Source organism: Tremella mesenterica, assembly GCF_000271645.1.
Source record: "Tremella mesenterica DSM 1558 unplaced genomic scaffold TREMEscaffold_9, whole genome shotgun sequence".
Classification (NCBI taxonomy): Eukaryota; Fungi; Basidiomycota; class Tremellomycetes; order Tremellales; family Tremellaceae; genus Tremella; species Tremella mesenterica.
The window spans coordinates 39,617-58,459 of record NW_006711233.1 but is presented as its reverse complement, the minus strand read 5'-3'; the positions used below and the strand labels follow the sequence as shown (position 1 = coordinate 58,459).

The following is an 18,843-nucleotide window of genomic DNA, read 5'->3' as shown; positions in this document are numbered from 1 at the left end:
GACCCCTCTTCATCCGTCGTCTATATCACCGCCACCTCCTTTCTCAGTGGGTCAAACTCACTCCTCAATAATGACCGGTCCAGTTGGGATACAATCAAGACCCGGTAGGAACATGCCCAGTCAAGCATTACCCATCGTCGTTGAGAATTCCTCTTTGGGAATGTCCACTTTAGATACCAATTCGACGCTCATTCAATCAACAATTACCTCAGGTGATAGTAGACAGACTCTGAGTTCTATGGACAGCGCTTCTACTGTCCTCAGTTTGGAAAGTCCTCATAAACCGAAACTCAAAGGTCAGATTCAGAGTTTGGCAAAGATGTTGAGCGGGTTGAAGACGAAAGGAAAGGATTAAATGTTGGTTTGGATCTCGCCGTCAAGTTGATATCACTTGGCACGTTATCGATGATCTGAATCATGAAGATATCCGTCTATAAAGCATGCAGCAAGACGGTGGATGTGGGGTTGACATGGGAGGGAAAGTCTGCTCATTCGACCAGTTGCTGGTGGTGGTTTCGTGTGGTCCGGAAGTGGAGGACGGAGTCATATCGCGCTAAAGAAGAGAAGAGTGAATAGTGGAGTGTAGGATAAGAGGAATTTGAGAGGTAAACAGGAATATCTTACAAGACATTAAGGGTAGTGGATGAAGTCTGATATGAATTAGAAGACGACCTAAAGGGTTGTAGAGATGAAAGATCTAGGAAGAAGGAAGGGTCACTTGTGATCAAATCAATCAAACTGCATTATGCATGTACAAACTGCCAAAATTGTATTTCACTCCTCATGCTCATCGTTCCCTCTGCCTCTCTTTCCCGTCTTCCTCGTCCTCCTCGTCGTCCTTACATATTTTGCACCGCCCTGAAAGGCAGTGATTACATTGAGCTTATCCCACATTGAGATTCATACTGCTCGCATGGAGTACATCGCTTCAGTACTCGTAAATACATGTATGGAAAGTCCTAAATGAGGTTTTGCTTGTGTCAAGGAAGTACGAGCACTCTCAGGTTAGTTGTGTGGGATAAAAGTGCCACAAATCAACCCAAAAATTACTCCGTAACACGCGACTGCTTTCTTGCCTCTTGACCAAACAGCCACCCCTCCTCTAGTTCACCTTCCACCTTCCCTCTTTCCCTTTCTTCCTCTCTGTCTCTCACTCACTCTCTTGAACATTCATTATCCTTACTATATACGCCCACAAGGCTCATTTCCACTATCTATACTTACCCAATCCCTGGACCAATTGTCAAACGACCGGAAAGAGAAAGGACGTTGAAGTATACATCTAGCTCTCAGACCTTGTCTCGTCGGACCTTGTTCCTCCTCTTCTCAATATCAGCTGCGATCGGATTTCGTGTGGACTTCAGTAAATTATTCTTGTGGATATAAACTTACGTCTAAACATACCTCCCTTCACCAAAGACGAATCGCTTGTTTTGGATACTTCATTAAACCCCTAAGTCTGTCCACCCAACAACACCTTCGAGCCACTCCAAAGATATCCATCTTGTTTTATTCTACTCAGCTGCACAATTCAAACTCCTCAATTATCACTGAAGAGTCTTGAGGGAAAGGAAACAACGGAGAATATTGGACAATCTTGTTTTACACCGATCGGAGCAAACTACAAACATCGATATCTTTTTCAAAGTTTTTTGAATCTTCGATTAGATATGGCTGCAGTGGAAGAAAAAGGGAAAGAGAGGGAAAGGGAGAAGATCGTCCCGCCTACTCCTCCACAGATTATACATGATAGGACAAGAGGGGTGTTTTATACTCGGGTGGGGTTCCTAGGCGAGGTGAGTGTTTTGTCCTTCTGAGGTGTTAGCAACATTGTCTTGGTTAAACACATCTTTTTTGAGCTTCGACGTATATTCGGAACTACCTTTGACTGGGTCGTTGGACTTGTATCGATTGAAGATACATTTCTATCCAAGACGCTCAAGTTTCTTGGACCCCTTTCATCTTGTTCCGGAGGAGGCTTGAGGGGTGTTTGGGTGTTTTTTTTTCTATATTCCATCGAGACGTACTCGCCCGGTGTCTTCGTCCCCTTGCGCCTATGATCATGACTGGGGAATCAGGCCAACTACGCTATTCAGTACGGACAGACCCGCTGACCTCAAGGGTGGATTCGCCAGAGTGTACGAGGTTCAAGATCGACATGGACAACGAAAGGCTGTAAAAGTCGTTAGCAAGGCGGCCGTACGGACAAAGAAGAATAAGACGAAGGTAAGTCACTTGTCCTGTTTCTCCTTCTGCTCCAAAACAAACACTCGTCCCTACCTGGGCCTTGCCTCTTTCATCGCTTTCGAATCGTTATGACTTGCGGCATGAGTGAAGAATTGGAAATCGCTGACCCAGTAGCTATGGGCAGAGATCAAGCTTCATCAGATGCTAAATCACCCGAATATCGTGCATTTTGAGGACTGTTTTGAAGACGATGAGAATGTGTATATGATATTGGAGTTGTGCCAAAATGGAGTGGGTATCTCTCCTTACCCAAGTTCCTCCGTCTCCACCCTCAACGTTCTCATCTGACTCTCTATCCTTTATCTGGTCTGTCTCTGGTCCTCAAGTTGACTCCCCAGAGCCTTATGGACCTACTCCGTCGGCGGAAGCGCTACAGCGAACCAGAAGCTCGATTCTTCCTTGTTCAACTCATTGCCGCTTGTCAGTACATGCACTCGACTAATGTCATTCATCGTGACTTGAAATTGGGCAACTTGTTCCTCGATGGTGATATGAACATTAAAGTGGGCGATCTCGGTTTGGCCGCACTGATAGAGAACCCTGGTGATCGGAAGAAGTGAGTCTTCAAATACAATCGCAAACCTCGACTGACACTATAGGACCATATGCGGAACACCCAATTATATCGCCCCAGAGGTGTTGTTCGACACTGTCAATGGACACAGCTTTGAAGTTGATATTTGGTCTGTGGGAGTGATTCTGTGAGTCACTCATGCAGCGGAATTCACATGCTCGACTGACAAGGAAGATATACATTCTTGATTGGCAAACCACCATTCCAGACAAAAGACGTAAAAGCTATCTATAAACGTATCCGAGAAAACCGATACGAATTCCCGCCAGAAAAGGATATCTCGCCTGCAGCTCAGGATCTCATCATGTCCATTCTTAACCCTAATCCAGGTATGTGCTTCCTCTGCTACTACTACTACTCATTCGAGTGCCCCAAGAGCAGCATTCAGCTGAATACCAGCCAACCGTCCCACACTTAGCGCCATATTGCAACACCCATTCTTCTCTGACGGACCTTTCCCCCCACGTATCCCAGCCGCAGCCAATGACTTTCCTCCAGACTTCCGACATCTCACCATGGCTCAGAGTCGGAAGAACTTTGAGGACTTGTGTCGAAGATCCAAAGTTGGGGGAATGGCAGTGGTCACGTCGGACCAAGCTCGGCTGCGACCCTTTGGTCCAAGTATTATGCAACAAGAGAAAGACTTCAGGGATGCCGTACAACCCGACTCTCCTATATCTGCCCTTCTCAAGTATGTTCATTCCTCCCTTCGACCTCGTCTGTCTCACTCTCACACCACTCATGCTGACATTCAGGTCTGCCCGGCAACCATTGGTCCAAGCACCCACCGGTATCAGCGAAACAAACCTACTACGTCGTCTTACCGCTGCTGGTGCCCACAGTACTCTTTCCCCCGTCCGAAGAGGGGTTGCCAAGGCTCCTTCTGGGATGGATCGTGTGGGAGAGGAAGAAGAACCCGAAGATGAAGCTGGTGATTATGGACATGGGATACGAGAACGCGAGGTGGCTACGCAAAAAGCAAGGATCGTCTCGGAAATGGCGATGAGTGGATCTGGGGGAATACCTCATCTCAGGGCGTCTCCGAGAAAACCTCTGGCTCCTACTACCACCCTTCCCCAGGCGCAGTCATCAAGAGCGACGAACACAGTTCACGCGGCCAAAGGTGCGGCTCAGAAAAGCGACAAGGTGTCATTGTACGAGACTGTAGAGAAGAATTTGAGTCGAGCGTTGGTCATGGCAGCCACAGATACTGGGTTCACCACGCCTCGTGAGTCTTGTTCTGCGTATTTGTATACATGACTACTCTCTTCAACCACTTGGCGGAAGAGGAGTATCTGATGAAGCTACAGAGTAAGATAACGTAGCTGATCTTGAAGAAATCCCCTCAGATCCTCCTGCACCAAAAGTCTTCGTGGTGTCCTGGCTTGACTATTGCGGCAAGTACGGCATGGGGTTCGCGATGAACGACGGGACCATAGCCGTTCACTTCAATGATTCCTCTTCTCTGGCCCTGGCACCTAACAAGAAGTGAGCGTCTTCCTGCTTTTGTAACTCAAATTTCTTTTCTATCGGTGCTCGTATCCATATGGGTTTCATATCTTCTACATCCCTCTTGTACATAGCTCGTCCATCTTCTCGACTCTGAAGTTATCTCAACAACAGACGTACACTTTCTCGCTGACATTATCCAGATACTTTGACCACATCTCCCCATCCTCTGACGGTCTCACGGCCATGCGGGCCAATTATCCCGTCGATGGACATCCACGCGATCTGGCCAACAAGGTGTACCTACTCAAGTCGTTCGAGGGCTACATGCTCAAACGTCTATATGGAGAACATTCCTACGCATTCGAGGACTTGGATTTGACGAGAGGGATGGTTTATGTGACACGGTATTTGAGGATGAAACATGTCATCTTGTTCAGATTGAGCAATGAGGTACTACAAGTGAGTTTTGGTATCTTTGCTCATATCCGTCCTCACGTTGGCTCTGCCCTCATCTCCGCTTACCAACTCGCCTTAGTCATGTTTCCCTCTTTCTTCCTCTGCCAACACCTTTCTACCTTCGTCTTCACCCCTTGTCTCTTCTTCTGATCTCGCTACACTCCCCAAGTGAGACCTTGAGAATCTGCCTGACACCAGTTCAACTTCTACGATCACACCAAACTCATCTTCTCCCAAGGAGGTCTAGTCCTTTCCGTCATCGATCGCCACGACGTCCTCCGTACTTGGTCCCTAGAGTCTCTCCTCGGTCCAACTGACCATCTCACTCCTAAAGACAAACGAAGAGTAGAAGGCGTTTTGCATAAAGTTCAATACGCTAGAGACGTCTTGTCAAAAATACAAAGTCACGGAGCGGATTCCAAACATTCTCAAGAAAACCCGGACAAGTATCAAACTGAATACGAACCTCGACATCAAGCACCGGATAATGATACGAAACCCACGACCAGAGAGAGAGTGATGAAACCCATAAGATAGCACGTAAGGAAAAACAGGGACATTTTTATTCATTCATTTTATTTTTGTCACTTGTTGTTCCCGGTGAAAGGATCTATCAAGCATCGTTATTTTTCTCATGCATACTACTGGATCATCATCTCTCTCTCAAGTGCCATGGATCACTTTGCATACCTCTCTATCTTGTGGATTAAGGCCAGGTCATCATACTCATTGAATTCTTTCGGGCTAGAGATAGAGAAGCGTAGTTGTATATCTTCGAGTAGTCTACTCGCAGTATGTACTGAGTATGGAGAAAGTGCATTACCGATTGCTGGAATCTTTCTCAGGCACGGAATGACCGGTGGAGGTGATCCACTAACGCCCTCGCCCGTCTCTCTCCTTGTTCGCTTCTCGGTCCATGCCGTCCACGCATTCTCGCACCATCACACCAGTTTCTCACCGAGCACCCGTAATCTGAATACCGAGAAAGAAATGGAGGATTCAGTATCTAGAGACGAAAAAGCGGACGGAGAGGTGGAGGTGGAGGAGTCGGTAGTGTTAGTCACTGGTGGTGAGTCTTTCACTTTCTTTCAATCTGCCAACATAACTCCCTACTTTGACACTTCGTATACCCTTGTGAGATCTTCAATATTCTAATCCGTAAGTCTTCCCCTAATCACCCACCGTAAAGAGGGCACGTTCGTTGGTGCTTCTCTGAAGGACATATCACCCACCGTTCCCTATACTTGGATCACTGACCTGGAAGTTGGTGAAGAAGCTGATTGGGATGCTGAGTCCTCTGGAGGGTACTCCAAACCAGTCCCAGATTTGAAATGAATCAATGAGTGACAAGATAGGTACTGGACTGGTCGGATCAGCTATACGTTGGGTCATAGAGAACGAACCGGTCGGTTCTATATTTGGGAAGAAGGAAGGGGAAAGGTGGGTGTTTCTCTCTTCTGGCGATTGTGATTTAAGGTGAGTTTTGAGATTCTGGCCAGGGTGATGATGTTGATTCTCAGGAAGGAGGAGGAGACTTTGATGTTGTTTGAGAGGTATAAACCTAAATACATCATACATCTTGCTGCCGTTGGTCAATATCATCCTTCCTTCTATCCAACCTTCATCCTCACTCTTTGTCTCTCCACGGAGTCTTCAACTCTTCATCTTGCTATGACTCTTCGATGTTCCTCTTCCTCTGATATCAGATCCTGGGGACAAATGTCAAGTTCACGGAATTGGAGTTAGGTATGATGATGATGCGTGGGGACAAATGGATCAGGTCAGCTGACACTCAGTCGGAGGTCTCTTTGCTAATATGTCGAGGAAACTTGATTTTCTTCAGGATAACATCAAGATCAATCAATCCGTCTTACATTCTTCTCATGTGGTGGGAGTGAGCTTTTGAATCCTCAAAATCGTGTCAAGCTGAGTAGATAGGTGAAAAAGGTCGTTTCTTGTTTATCAACTTGTGTCTTCCCAGATGAGGTGAGTTTGTGAAAGTTCATCTACCTCCATAAACTGATATACATTATCCACTCGATTGTTACTTGAAGGAAATGTCAATGAACTGAGGGAATAGGTTATATATCCTTTGACAGAAGAAAAGATACATTCCGGTCCTCCACATCATAGCAATTTCGGGTATGCATATGCTAAACGCCTAGTTGATATTCAAAATCAGTATGTCTTTTCTTTTCACCCGTGTCTATAATTATCGTCATAGTCGTACTGTAGTACATGGGCTGAGATTTAGCGCGTATCATGAACAATTTGGGAGTCAATTTACCTCTGTCATACCTACCAGTGAGTCATCCTACATCTTTTTACCTTTTTCCGACATGGCTCCTTCAATAACAAAGAGACCAGCTAAATTGGGAGATGTATTTGGTCCCGGGGATAATTATGTCAGTTCCACACCCTTGATTGACGGTTATGAAATGACAAGTAGGATCTTCAAGACGCTCATGTCATCCCTAGTTTGATTCATCGATGTTATCTCTCCAAAAGCAAGTGTCTCTCGACGTTGTAGTGGGTTGTAATCGCTGATAGATGACAGGAAACGGGACACCTTTTGTAGTAGCTGGTTCGGGAAGACCGCTGAGACAGTTTATATATTCCAGAGACCTAGCTAAGTTGATCGTATGGGTTTTGAGGGAGTATGAAGAGATCGATCCGATTATACTCAGTGGTACGTGTGACTGTTTCCCACAACTCAACATCCAATAGTGCCGAAGATATTTATCCATCTTCACTCGGCCTATAGTGGGTGATTGCCCACGTTCCCACTTTATCAACATGATATTCCATATAAAACCGGTTTAGGGATGAGGACCTGACAAGTAGTTGGCGAAGAAGAAGAGATTTCAATCAAGGAGGTAGCTGAAGGGATCATCCAAGCTATGGGACACCAGGGTCCATACTCGGTGAGTGCGGATTAGTCTACTACTTCCATTACCCGTGAACCGTTTTTTCCTCCAGATAAGTCGATGGATTCTCGCACAGGATAAGGATAGATGAGCAAGGTCTAGCGTCCTTACCCTGGCTAACCGGATATGCTTGAAGCTGACATCAGTTTGATATTTCCAAACCAGACGGACAATTTCGAAAACCCGCCAGTAACGCTAAATTACTCAGACTTATGGGTTCTAGTGGAGATTTTAGATTCACTCCGTTCAAGGAAGGTGTGTTTGGACTGGATATGATACTGTTCAATTTTAGCTGATCAAGGCAGCACTACAAGAGTCAGTAGATTGGTTTTTGGAGCATTATGATACAGACGCACGAGTGGGCAGTGAGCGATGTCATCAGGGGGGTGGGATTTGAGCTACGTTTTCAGAGTTTGGTATGATGCTTACGAGAACATGAATGGCTGTAGCTAGCTGTAGAAATGTGCATGTCTCCATCTAAGCTGCATACAAGTGCTGTGTCTATATTGACCAATTGTAAGTACCTCTTCATGAACTTGTAACCGGTTGGCGACTGCCACTATGCCACATTTGAAATGGTACACTCTTTTCCCCTGAAAATCAACCGTGCCTGAGAGTAGACCAACATCCTACTGCCATCCATCCCGTTACCTTCCATCCATCCATCCATCATCCACATCATCCTTGTCCTGCCTCTCAACGTCTCTTAATCTACTCCCCCATCTCTTTATCCTTCGTCTCACTCGTTGCGGTGCTGCTGAACATACAATCGCCACTCAAACCCGGCTAGTCCCTAACTCAAACATTCCCCAACCAAGCAACGCGACTGATTTTTCACTTTTTATCGTAATCAACGCCGTTTAGACCATACGGGTAGTTATTTGGCAAAACCCCAGTGTGACACTACGTACATTATGTCCGCCACTTCATCCACTCATCTTCATTCTTTACCTTCATCTCGTCGAACATCAGCATCATTCGTACCACTTCAAACTCGTACCAGAGCCATGTCGCGTTTATCTACTATTCCTTCCCGTTCATCTCCACTCTCTCGACCACCTTTACGCCCCTCTGAACCCAATTCTGATAATCGTAAACGTAGAATATCACTCGATGTGGATCAAGAGAGACCTACCAAAACATCGAAAGGATCAGAAGGAGAGAAGATTCTACCAGATACGCCTAGACGACATCCATTTGACGAGGTTGGTAAGGAGGAGAATGAGGTGAAACCTACACCAGCGAGAATTTTATTGAAACATGGTTATCGGGTCACTAGAGTGGAGAGTGATTCTTCAGATGATGATTCCACAGAAGGAGTTATCATTAGACCTCCTACTCCTCCTAGACTGAACGAACATGTTCCTACATCTTTGACTTCGAGAATAACGATGAGTCAAGATCAACTTGGTAGAATTACTTCGCAAAAAAGAGCCATGTCACCGGATGAAAATGTTCAACCACCACGAACGATTAGGAGATTAGATGTCAGTATGTCAACTCCCAGAGAATCTACTTTCATCCCTCCATTGAAGAATGAAATCAATGTAACACGTCCTGTCATACAGCCCGTCAGTGGGAATAATCCAAATGGTCCTACTACACCGAAACGCGTTCTGGCAGGTATTTCTAGATTAGGTCTTACTCCTTCTCCTGTTACTCTTGCCATTCAAACTGGGAATGACAACAAGGAAAAGACTGAGACTATCGTCGCATTCACCAACAAGATGGAACAGGATATCGAGACGTCAACTCGTCCGAAGATACTCAAAGATCTTTCCAAACGTAAGGATAGATCATTTATCCCTACCATCTCTGGAATAGGTGCCAAGACTAGTATTCCTCACCCTATTTCTATCTCCGAGAGACCATCTACGACCTCGGTGACGGATGAGGACAAGGGGAAGTCTGATTTAATCAGGACAACAACAACGTCTGGAGCTGTCACGTTCAAATCTCAAGTCACAGGTCCCACCTCGATGCTCCCGCCAAAAAGCACATTCACCTTTAAGAAACCCTCCGCTCAACCCTCTCAGATCCAAATACCCACCACTACTGTTGGGCAGCCCTTACCCAAAAAATCCTTGCCCACATCCGGTCTTCCAGTGCGAAGACCAAGCTCCCGTCCAGCATTGATCGACCCGGAGAAAGAAAACACCCTTGCTCCTCTGCCCGACCCACCCATTCGACGAAAACCATCATACCCCTCTTCCCTCGGTAGCGGACCCATGGCTCGTCCGACTCCTCGAGTAGTCTCCAACCCTGTCCCCCATCATCGATCCGTGACTTATTCCGTACCTTCAAACAAAGACGTGGAGGTTTCAGCAATACCATCAATGACGATGAAATCACCTCATCGATCCGTCTCCGCTCCCGTTCCAAGAGAGAAACTAGGGTTAAACATGTCACAACGTCGTGAATCAGATTATGCAGATGCGTCCAAATCATTGAATGGATTGAATGACGCTCTTTCCAGACTTCGAATGCAACTCAACGAATCAACTTCAGAATCGCGTCGTTCTCGACATAGTTTACAAGTACCGGAACTACCTCCTGTTGCTCATATCGCTGAAAGGTCTGAAAGAACAGCAACACAGGGACATGCTTCCGTACGAGTGACAGCGGTACATCGACCTAGACATTCTGTCGCAGGGCCCATTCATAACACAGGGACGGAGGTCGGGGACACTTCGACGTCTTCAGAAGAAGGTGCGGCTGACAAGTCTTTGGCAGGACTGTTGTGTTCAACGATCGGAGGTGGATGTTTGAAAGGGGTCAAGGCGTTTGTGGATGTACACACTGATGACGGGGCGGATTCGAGTGCAGTATTTGTGGACATGCTCAAAGGTCTTGGTGCAAAGGTGAGTCAAAGATATCCGCGTTTTAAACTCGATTCACAAGAATGCCTTCTTGGAAGCCGGGTGGATGGGGTGGAATGAAATGATAGACATTAGATTTTGATACTGATTCCAGGTCCTCGCAAGACTAACGGATTCATGCACTCACATCATATACAAATCGGGTAAAGGTTCAACATTGTCATGGTATAGACGTCAAGAGGATAAACCGTTCCTCGTCTCTGTGAGATGGGTGATGAAATGTAAAGAGGCAGGTGAGAGATTAGGAGAAGAGGGATTTGGGATCAAGCTGGAAGATGAGGATGTGTTCGCTAAGGTAAGTGTTCACTCATATAGCTATACATCCTTCAACGTATACCTTACATGGTTATCTCACTCCTCTTGGACCGTCCTTGCCTACGCTGTACTCGCAGACCATAACGAAAATGTGCCCCGACTTCTTCTCTCACCCACTCCCCACAATTCCTGCAGACACCTCTAACCTCTTTTGAATGATCGGCGACTCAACGAATTTCTTTTTCACCACTGATTCTTAGAACCGTAAATCCATGGAGCCCAAACAACTCTTAGCAATGAGCACCACCTTCCATCCCATTCCTATCATCCACGAACCTCCCAAATTATTGCAGATAAGACAACGTACCTTGCTTTATGCTCGTAAGTCATCTCCTCTTCTTTTCCGAATACACATTGATCCTCAGCAAAAATCAGCTCTCCACTCAAGTCTGTCCACCGACGAGACTCGATGGATTTATCCGAATGAACCGGTTTTCATTGCCATATTCAAATTATCTCGGGTGACTTAGCAAAGTCGTTTGTATACAAGTGAAAGGCAAAAGTAGTCATACCATCATTGTGGAATCGTGTTCGTTTCAATATTTTGGAAAATAGGAAAATGCATGTAAAAAATGTTTGTGCACAACAAATGGTCAAACTAACACGTCAGCATTTGATAACGTTTGGGATTGAAGAATTGAACGACTAACTTATAGGTTTATAGGTTGTCAGGTGAGAGTGAAAGAGGTTAAGGGTTGTACCTCAAATGTTTACCAATACGGAAAGACCATCTTCTTCCTGTTTGTAAGTTTACCCATACGTACATTTCTTCATTTATAGTAGACAGCATCTGTCCTTCGTTCCCCTCCTCGGATGGGATCAATTGGCCTACGATTACTGAATCATGTGAAGGGCGAGGTCGGTCAGAACGATCCTATCTCTGATCGAAATGACACATTTGACTGGATTGTCCAGTATGTACCAGATGGTGAGGGAGAGAGTATTGAGACTTTCTAATGGACTGATGACATCTTTGAATAATTGAATATGCCATGTTGTCCAGATTGCCCCTTGAACGAGATGTCGGGAAACAAGGAATGAGGGAAATAGTAGTAGACTGACCATTGATGTCTAGGTATAGGCACTAATTGGTCAGATATCAACCGATCGGGAGAATCTGTTGACTTACTTTAGGAATGATAGTGAAGCTCTTATGATCTGTCCGTTAGTTTTTAGTCTTTAGCTCGAGTGGCGGTATAGGAAAATACCAACATGAGAAAGGCATAATTTGATGATTCTGAGTGGAGTTACAGAGTTCTTCTCAAAAGTTTTCTCTGAATCTTCAGACCTTGTGTTTGTCCTGGTTCTCAGGATATCCGGAATGAGATTTGAAAAGAAAGTGCTATTATTGGTAAGTTGTTGAATGACAAGGTGGAGAAACAGAACAACAGGAGAGACAACGTGTGATGACGTTTTCTTGGCGACTTGATGAACGAATACTAAGTACAACATTCAGTACAGTATGCATATCTTCACCAACGTCTGATTACCCCTGTATGATTATTTCCCAACGCATACCATATGCTACATGCTACAACTATGACCATTTGCGTCAACGGTACATGGTACAAACTACTAAATCAAAGCTTCAAAGGTCTCGAAGTGAGTAACTTTTACTTCAAAATACGATTCCGACGCGGATCATCAAAAGCGGTGACTTACCTCAGGAATTGGAATATGACGTGTCATTCGGGTCTCTGAAACATTATCACTCGTACTCATCAGACCGCAACTAGCCTGTAAGTACTGTACATCAACTTGTCTCCATCGTCAATTGGAACTTTAGATTCCTCATTCTTAAGATGGCCGTAAGTATTCTTAATTTGTATGAGATGAAGTTGATGTTGATGTATAGTCGGGTTTCGGTTATACTGGTGGTAAGATCACTTTCTTCTTTTCTTTCTACTGCTACTTCTCATGCGATATTGAGATGTACTGTATCCCTTCCCAACCTTACTCGTTCCTCCTTTCTTCCCCACATTGACTCTTTAGATCGTCCTTACAGAACAATTAGATCTGACCCGTATTATCAGATGATAAAAGTAAACTATCTGCTCGTTTTTTTCAATAGAATTTACTCTGTGTTCATAAGAGATTAGACCCCATCAGGGACTTTGAGATTGGTTCGACCACATGAGGATGAGAGTTGACGAAAATAGGACGAACTAGATGTTTTCCATTTTGGCAAGAATTCGCTAAATGTTACGCTCAAGCAGATGTACCGAACGAATGTATTGCTCCTAAAGAAGATTATTTAGAATGTTTACATAGGACCAAAGAAGTGAGTGAATCTTTTCTTCTTCTTCTGCTTTCTCTCCTTCTTCTGCTTCTTCTTCTTCTTCTTGCTTCGTGAATATCAACGCTGACTCGGTTTTTTGCCTTTCATCTACACATTCTACGTTCATATCATATATCAATGTTTCGTATCACACGTTCTTTTATCTTCAAACTTCATAAACCCATTACTCTCTTCATTGATGCGTCTCCTCCACTCGACTATCATTCTATCATTCTTGAAAATGCTACGTTTGCGACCATCCCGCCAAACCCCTTTGGATCATTCCGACGGCCGACGGTGAATCTTGATAATGACCTGACAGATCGCCCGAGCTAAAGAAATAAAATCACATTTTCAACAAAAGGTCAAACATGAAACTTCTGATGCTCGTAAAGCTGCCGAGAAAGCGGCATCGGGTGTGATCGTTTCGTTGGGTTTGGTGAAAGAGGATGAAGGGGGTCAATAGGAAGTATGCATTGAAATCACATCTATCATCCTTCTCATGCCATATGTTCTTGAAATTGATCGTCATTCACCCTGCAATCATCGGAAGCAAGAATTTATATGATGGGTCTTGCAACCGACCGTTCGTATGTCCCCCTTCAGAATTCAACCCTACAATACAACAATGTTCATGGGGAATCCGAACATCCAGCGTTGTCACAAGGCTTCGACGGGAGGAGTAAGGTTCATTGCTTCAAAGACGAGGAATCGTATTCTTCTTCCGCTGGAATAGCATCCCATCCGTCGATGGAAGAACGAGAACAACGCAGGTCAACTTGGTCAAAAACATCCACCACCCTTTCAATATCAAATCCGAGTGTTTGGAATAATCGTATAGAAGCCTGGTTTGTATTACCTATCCGGGCTATGAGCTGGATAGGACGGATATTGAGTCTGGTGGTGATGTATGAGAGACTATTTATCAATGTGAACCTTGAGAAGAGAGAAACGAAAACGAACAATATTCTCATGGCTTCCCCTGCGTAACCTTTACCTCTATCGATGGGATCTTGATATCAGCATATCTGGATTTGGCTCACCCAGATGAGAGTAAAAAGACACACCCTAATTTCAAAATACACCGACTGCTGTCACATAGTCCAGCCAGATCAGGTGGAATGGATGACGATTGGGATACGATCCGGGGAGATGGAAGTGGAAGGTGGAATGAAGCAACTTACCAGCAATCATAATCTCACATTCCGCATCTCCCTCAAAACCATCCGCAAGAAACATATTCACATCTCCTATCATTCGACTTTCTCTCTCTTCACCTGATCTTGGAGCGGAGTGATATTGTCGAGCTAAAATGATGAATGTGAGTTCTACACGTCAGCAAATCCCACATCTGGCTCCATCACATGGGACAGTATGAGAAAGAATGCACTGTCTTCATCCTCCGCCCATTTCCCTAAAGAGTCAGCAGAAGGAAGAGAAAGTTGAACGATGAAGACTTACGTTGCATTTCATACTCTTCTTCAAGGGTCAAAGGCTCGCTCGCTGTGGCTTCACGCAGAGTAACATCTTGCATCCATTCGTGGTATTTCTGCAACTTCAACACCATGTGTGGGAGAAGCAAAGAGAAGTCCACGCCATTGTTCTTCCTACGAACATTTACTCATGCTACATTGTCGATGAAAAACAGATCAGTATCAGAAGACAAGAGAGGAAGTCGATCGTCAGAGTTGCAGAGTCGAGAAGCAGTAGAGTAATGTCCCGTAACGTGTACAAGTCCAGGGCTAAAGGGGCTTGGCTCACTTCAACATGTTCTCGTCTGATCAGAAAGTGAGCATGACTCCAGTACGAATGATCAAACTTGCCTGTACGGTACCAGTATGACTTTTGTACCAAAAAGGACAATGTTCTGGTTTATTTTCATACTTTTGCTGTGAGAGGTAGGACAGGAATAGATGGCACTAGCCGAAGAAAAAGACATCCTCGCGTTCCGCCGGAAGCCAGACTACATGCAAGCAGTGCGGGACCTATTATGTGCCTGAACATCCTTCCGATCAACAAAGCGCGACTGAGTTTTTTTTTGGACGCCGAGGGGAAGGGGGGGCTTGTTCGGGTGTCCGAGCGGTGGCAGGACGCGTTTCAGAGTATACCTTTGGTGCTTTGATCTTTTATTCAAACTCGCCTTGATCGCCTTGCTCCAAAGCAGCCACACAGTAGCCTAGTAGCCCAATGCTCCCCTTTGTATCAAAAATCATAATAATAACCACTCTAATTTTCCCATGAAATCATACAATCCTCTCAACTTGAACATCTCACTCCTCTCTCGACCGCTGGATCGGCAAACAAACATCATATCCAATCGTACGTTTTCGACGCCGATATCTCAATCGAAAGCAGTATTTTTACTTCCTTCATCGCCCCCTAATATCACCTTTACCGAGTGCGGGTTCCGTTTTGTGACCCTGAGATTTCCTGTGACAACATTGACCTCTTAACCTCATCTACGCTTTGATCTCTTCTATCAGTACCTTCCCCCCCCCGCTTCCATCCTCTCTCTCTTTCTTCATTCTCTCCTATCTCATCACGCTCTTTACTCCCCTCCACTTTCTACACACCGCCTCTCATACCGACTCGTACCGACTTCCCCCACCCGCCCCTCGGAATCGACGGATTGATCTTCCCTTATCAACGCTCAACATCAACCATCCCCCTCTCTTTCTTTACGACCATCCTGTTCACATAGCATAGAAGTGTGGGATCTAATCTACGACCTTATAATAAACATACCTTCCTCTCCTTCAATCATTACGTTCCTTGTATAGTGTCATTATCATTCAACATGCGTCGTATCATACTTGCATCCGCCCTTCCCTTCGCTTTCACACTCGCCGCCCATAGTCCTTTAAGACAAGAACGACATCGACAACTAGCTCGCGCAAACGCACCTGCTGGTGGATTTCAAGATGTGGGACAATCAGGAGTATCGGCGCAGATGATATTCCTAGGGACAGAAAACACCATCTTCATTCTCGACAGTGAGTCTTTCATACAACCCACCCAAAACCAGGATAAAGGATGTGTGACCGCTCAGCCTCTCATGTCATTCTATCTTCATCCATGCTGACATGAATATAGAAGCCGAGAACAATGAGTTCTCCATAACGACCAATGGCACCAAGCATCCCGCTTGGGGCGCCAGATACGACCTCAGAACGAACACTCCCATAGCCATGGAAGTTACTGCCAATACCTTTTGTGCATGTGGTAGTTACATGGCCGATGGTCGTATGGCCGTATTCGGTGGAAACCAACCCGTCACATACAATGGAACTGCCGTCAACGATAAGTTCAACAACCCGTCTGGTACTAATCCCTATATGGATCTGGATGGTGGAGCAGCCGTCCGTATATTAAACCCATGTGATGGGGAGAACTGCGATTGGGAACAAGGTGGCGCAGATCTGACCATGGCTGTGAGTTTATCATCACATTTGTCGAAAGTGATCTCGCTGACCTGTTTAGGCTCACCGTTGGTACCCCACCGTCGAACCCATGGGAGATGGCTCCCTTTGTGTGATGGGGGGAGATCATAACGGCGGTTACGTCTCCACGTTTGCCCAGAACGAAGCGTCTTACGAATTCTTCCCTAAACAACCTTCAGGTGCCATCCCCATGGACTTTCTCAACCGTACAGTCCCAATCAACCTCTTCCCACTATCTTGGCTCATGCCCAATGGTAAATCCCTTCAGCCTGAGCCGTAGAATACCTTTACTGACCACACAGGTCAAATGTTCATGCAGGCGGCCTACGAAACCATCATGTATGACTTTGACAGCAAGACTGAGATTCCCCTTCCCCAAATGCCTTATGCTGTCAGAGTCTACCCTGCTTCGGCCGCCGCAGTCATGCTACCCCTTACCCCCGCCAATAATTACGAGCCCACCATTCTCTTCTGTGGTGGATCATCTGCACCTTTCAACAAGTCTTCAGACGGAGGTGCCAACTTCAACGTCACGGCATATGCAGCAGACGACACATGTGTCCGTATCCGTCCCATGGATGAAGATCCTCAATACGTCGACGACGACAATCTACCGGAACCACGTAGTATGGGGTCACTTGTCTTCCTACCTGATGGAAAGTTGTGGCTCGGTAACGGTGTCGGTATGGGGACTGCGGGATATGGTAACGAAGGTTATTCGATCGGTCAATCGTATGGACAGGATCCAGTCTACACGCCGGTCTTGTACGATCCCGACGCTCCTCTCGGCTCACGCTTCAATCGTGATGGTCTGAGTCCTTCCCAGCATGAGAGGATGTATCATTCCACAGCTCTCCTCCTCCCCGATGGATCAATCATTCTCGCAGGCAGCAACCCCCGAGCCGACGTCAGCTATGACCCATGGCCAACATCATACTCCGTCGAACGTTGGTATCCCCACTGGTACAACTTGCCTCGTCCCGAACCATCCGGTTTCCCAAGCTCTCTCACGTACGGCGGTGAGGCTTGGAATCTGACTTACACGCCTACCAACTCTTCTTCTGATCCAAATCAGAGCAAAGTGGTTGTCATCCGGACCGGGTTTGCGACACATGGTGTCAACTGGGGTCAGAAATATCTCGAACTCAATTCGACCTATACCAAGGATGGAAGTACCGGTGAAGTCATGATGCACGTCAGTCAGATGCCACCCAATGCGAATCTTTTCCAACCTGGTCCAGTGTTGATTTTCCTTGTCGTTGATGGGATTCCCTCTGTTGGCTCTGTGAGTTTCACTCTCTCTCAAACCTCATGCCATTATTCGCATCTTTCCTTTGAATACCGAAGATCATCATTCGCTGTGATGAAACATTAGACTAATGGTCTTAGATCATCATGGTTGGGTCTGGTCAAATCGAAACACAACCCATACTTCCTGTCGCCGAACTTCCCCAATCTCAAGTGGTCATCCCCGATACTTCCTCTACCTCCAACAACTCATCAGATGGTTCTACTTCAACAGGAGGATTATCAGCATCAAACGCCGCTGGACGGTCTTTAACATTACCTTCTGTCACTCTCACAATTATCCCTTTACTCTTTGCTTTGCTCAGATAGCGTCCGTACATTCATTTATCAATGTCCATTCTTACATGTGTATGTCATGTCCTACGAATTAGTCATGGTGCAGAGGAGAGGAAAGAGAGAGGAAGAATAGACAGTCGCAGGCGACAGAGGAACCTCTTTTGCATACCACCGAGGAGGAATAATCGCTTGCATATGCATCTATGGTGCTCTTCTAATCGTCCAATTCGTATCATGTCTTTGCTTGTTCGTTGACCTCGTTGTCCACCTTACCATCAGATTTGAGTCTTGCATGAGCTTCGGTGTGTACTGACGATACTCAATAAGATCAATAGCACTGTAGAGATTGAGCGTTTTTGAGCAGACATGTTGGAAACCACTGTGCAAAAGTTAGGCGCGCCCCTTAGGACAATTTCCTATTGCACCTCAACAAAACAAGGCATGATGACTCGTTCGTTGATCGTTGTCTGCCCATCCGAAAAGACGTCATCGGCGTTCAGGCCGTATCGGTCGTCGGACCGAAAATGACCGATTGAAACTCTTCGGATTTGTGCGGGTTTGACCTCCACCTCGTCCACTCACTCTGAATGGAATGAATGGACTCATCCCCAACAAAGTACCAAAAATCTATTTCCGACTCCACATTCCTATGTGTATGAGTTTAAGGGTGGTGTGAGTGGAATGTCATTTC

The 18,843-nt window shown here is 45.7% G+C and overlaps 5 protein-coding genes across 5 annotated transcripts; 4 read left to right on the top strand and 1 right to left on the bottom strand.

The window, feature by feature from the left end:
- The first annotated feature begins 24 nt into the window (after positions 1 to 24).
- Positions 25 to 771, top strand: TREMEDRAFT_57345 (uncharacterized protein). The gene has a single exon (XM_007006038.1). It carries the CDS (start codon positions 71 to 73, stop codon positions 353 to 355), a length of 285 nt encoding a protein of 94 aa, XP_007006100.1. The 5' UTR covers positions 25 to 70; the 3' UTR covers positions 356 to 771.
- Positions 772 to 1,670: 899 nt separating this feature from the next.
- TREMEDRAFT_72015 (uncharacterized protein) lies at positions 1,671 to 6,199 on the top strand (the record flags this gene model as incomplete). Its single annotated transcript, XM_007006187.1, has 12 exons — positions 1,671 to 1,796; positions 2,122 to 2,226; positions 2,362 to 2,478; positions 2,586 to 2,803; positions 2,847 to 2,948; positions 2,996 to 3,150; positions 3,221 to 3,512; positions 3,577 to 4,049; positions 4,159 to 4,309; positions 4,474 to 4,732; positions 4,928 to 5,175; positions 6,085 to 6,199. The coding sequence occupies 12 exons, from the start codon at positions 1,671 to 1,673 to the stop codon at positions 6,197 to 6,199; spliced, it is 2,361 nt and encodes a 786-aa protein (XP_007006249.1).
- Positions 6,200 to 12,389: 6,190 nt separating this feature from the next.
- Positions 12,390 to 13,594, top strand: TREMEDRAFT_63691 (uncharacterized protein; the record flags this gene model as incomplete). The annotated part of the gene is made up of 4 exons (XM_007006055.1): positions 12,390 to 12,452; positions 12,706 to 12,727; positions 13,010 to 13,131; positions 13,451 to 13,594. 4 exons carry the CDS (start codon positions 12,390 to 12,392, stop codon positions 13,592 to 13,594), a joined length of 351 nt encoding a protein of 116 aa, XP_007006117.1.
- Positions 13,595 to 13,895: 301 nt separating this feature from the next.
- Positions 13,896 to 15,010, bottom strand: TREMEDRAFT_18845 (uncharacterized protein; the record flags this gene model as incomplete). The annotated part of the gene is made up of 5 exons (XM_007005906.1): positions 13,896 to 14,046; positions 14,309 to 14,456; positions 14,519 to 14,542; positions 14,590 to 14,683; positions 14,948 to 15,010. Coding segments are annotated over 5 exons (480 nt in total), but the record flags the coding sequence as incomplete, so codon positions are not given.
- Positions 15,011 to 15,711: 701 nt separating this feature from the next.
- On the top strand, positions 15,712 to 18,367 carry TREMEDRAFT_39940 (uncharacterized protein). Its single transcript, XM_007005965.1, has 5 exons — positions 15,712 to 16,121; positions 16,222 to 16,559; positions 16,609 to 16,822; positions 16,871 to 17,853; positions 17,958 to 18,367. The coding sequence occupies exons 1-5, from the start codon at positions 15,926 to 15,928 to the stop codon at positions 18,183 to 18,185; spliced, it is 1,959 nt and encodes a 652-aa protein (XP_007006027.1). The 5' UTR covers positions 15,712 to 15,925; the 3' UTR covers positions 18,186 to 18,367.
- The last annotated feature ends 476 nt before the right edge of the window (positions 18,368 to 18,843 follow it).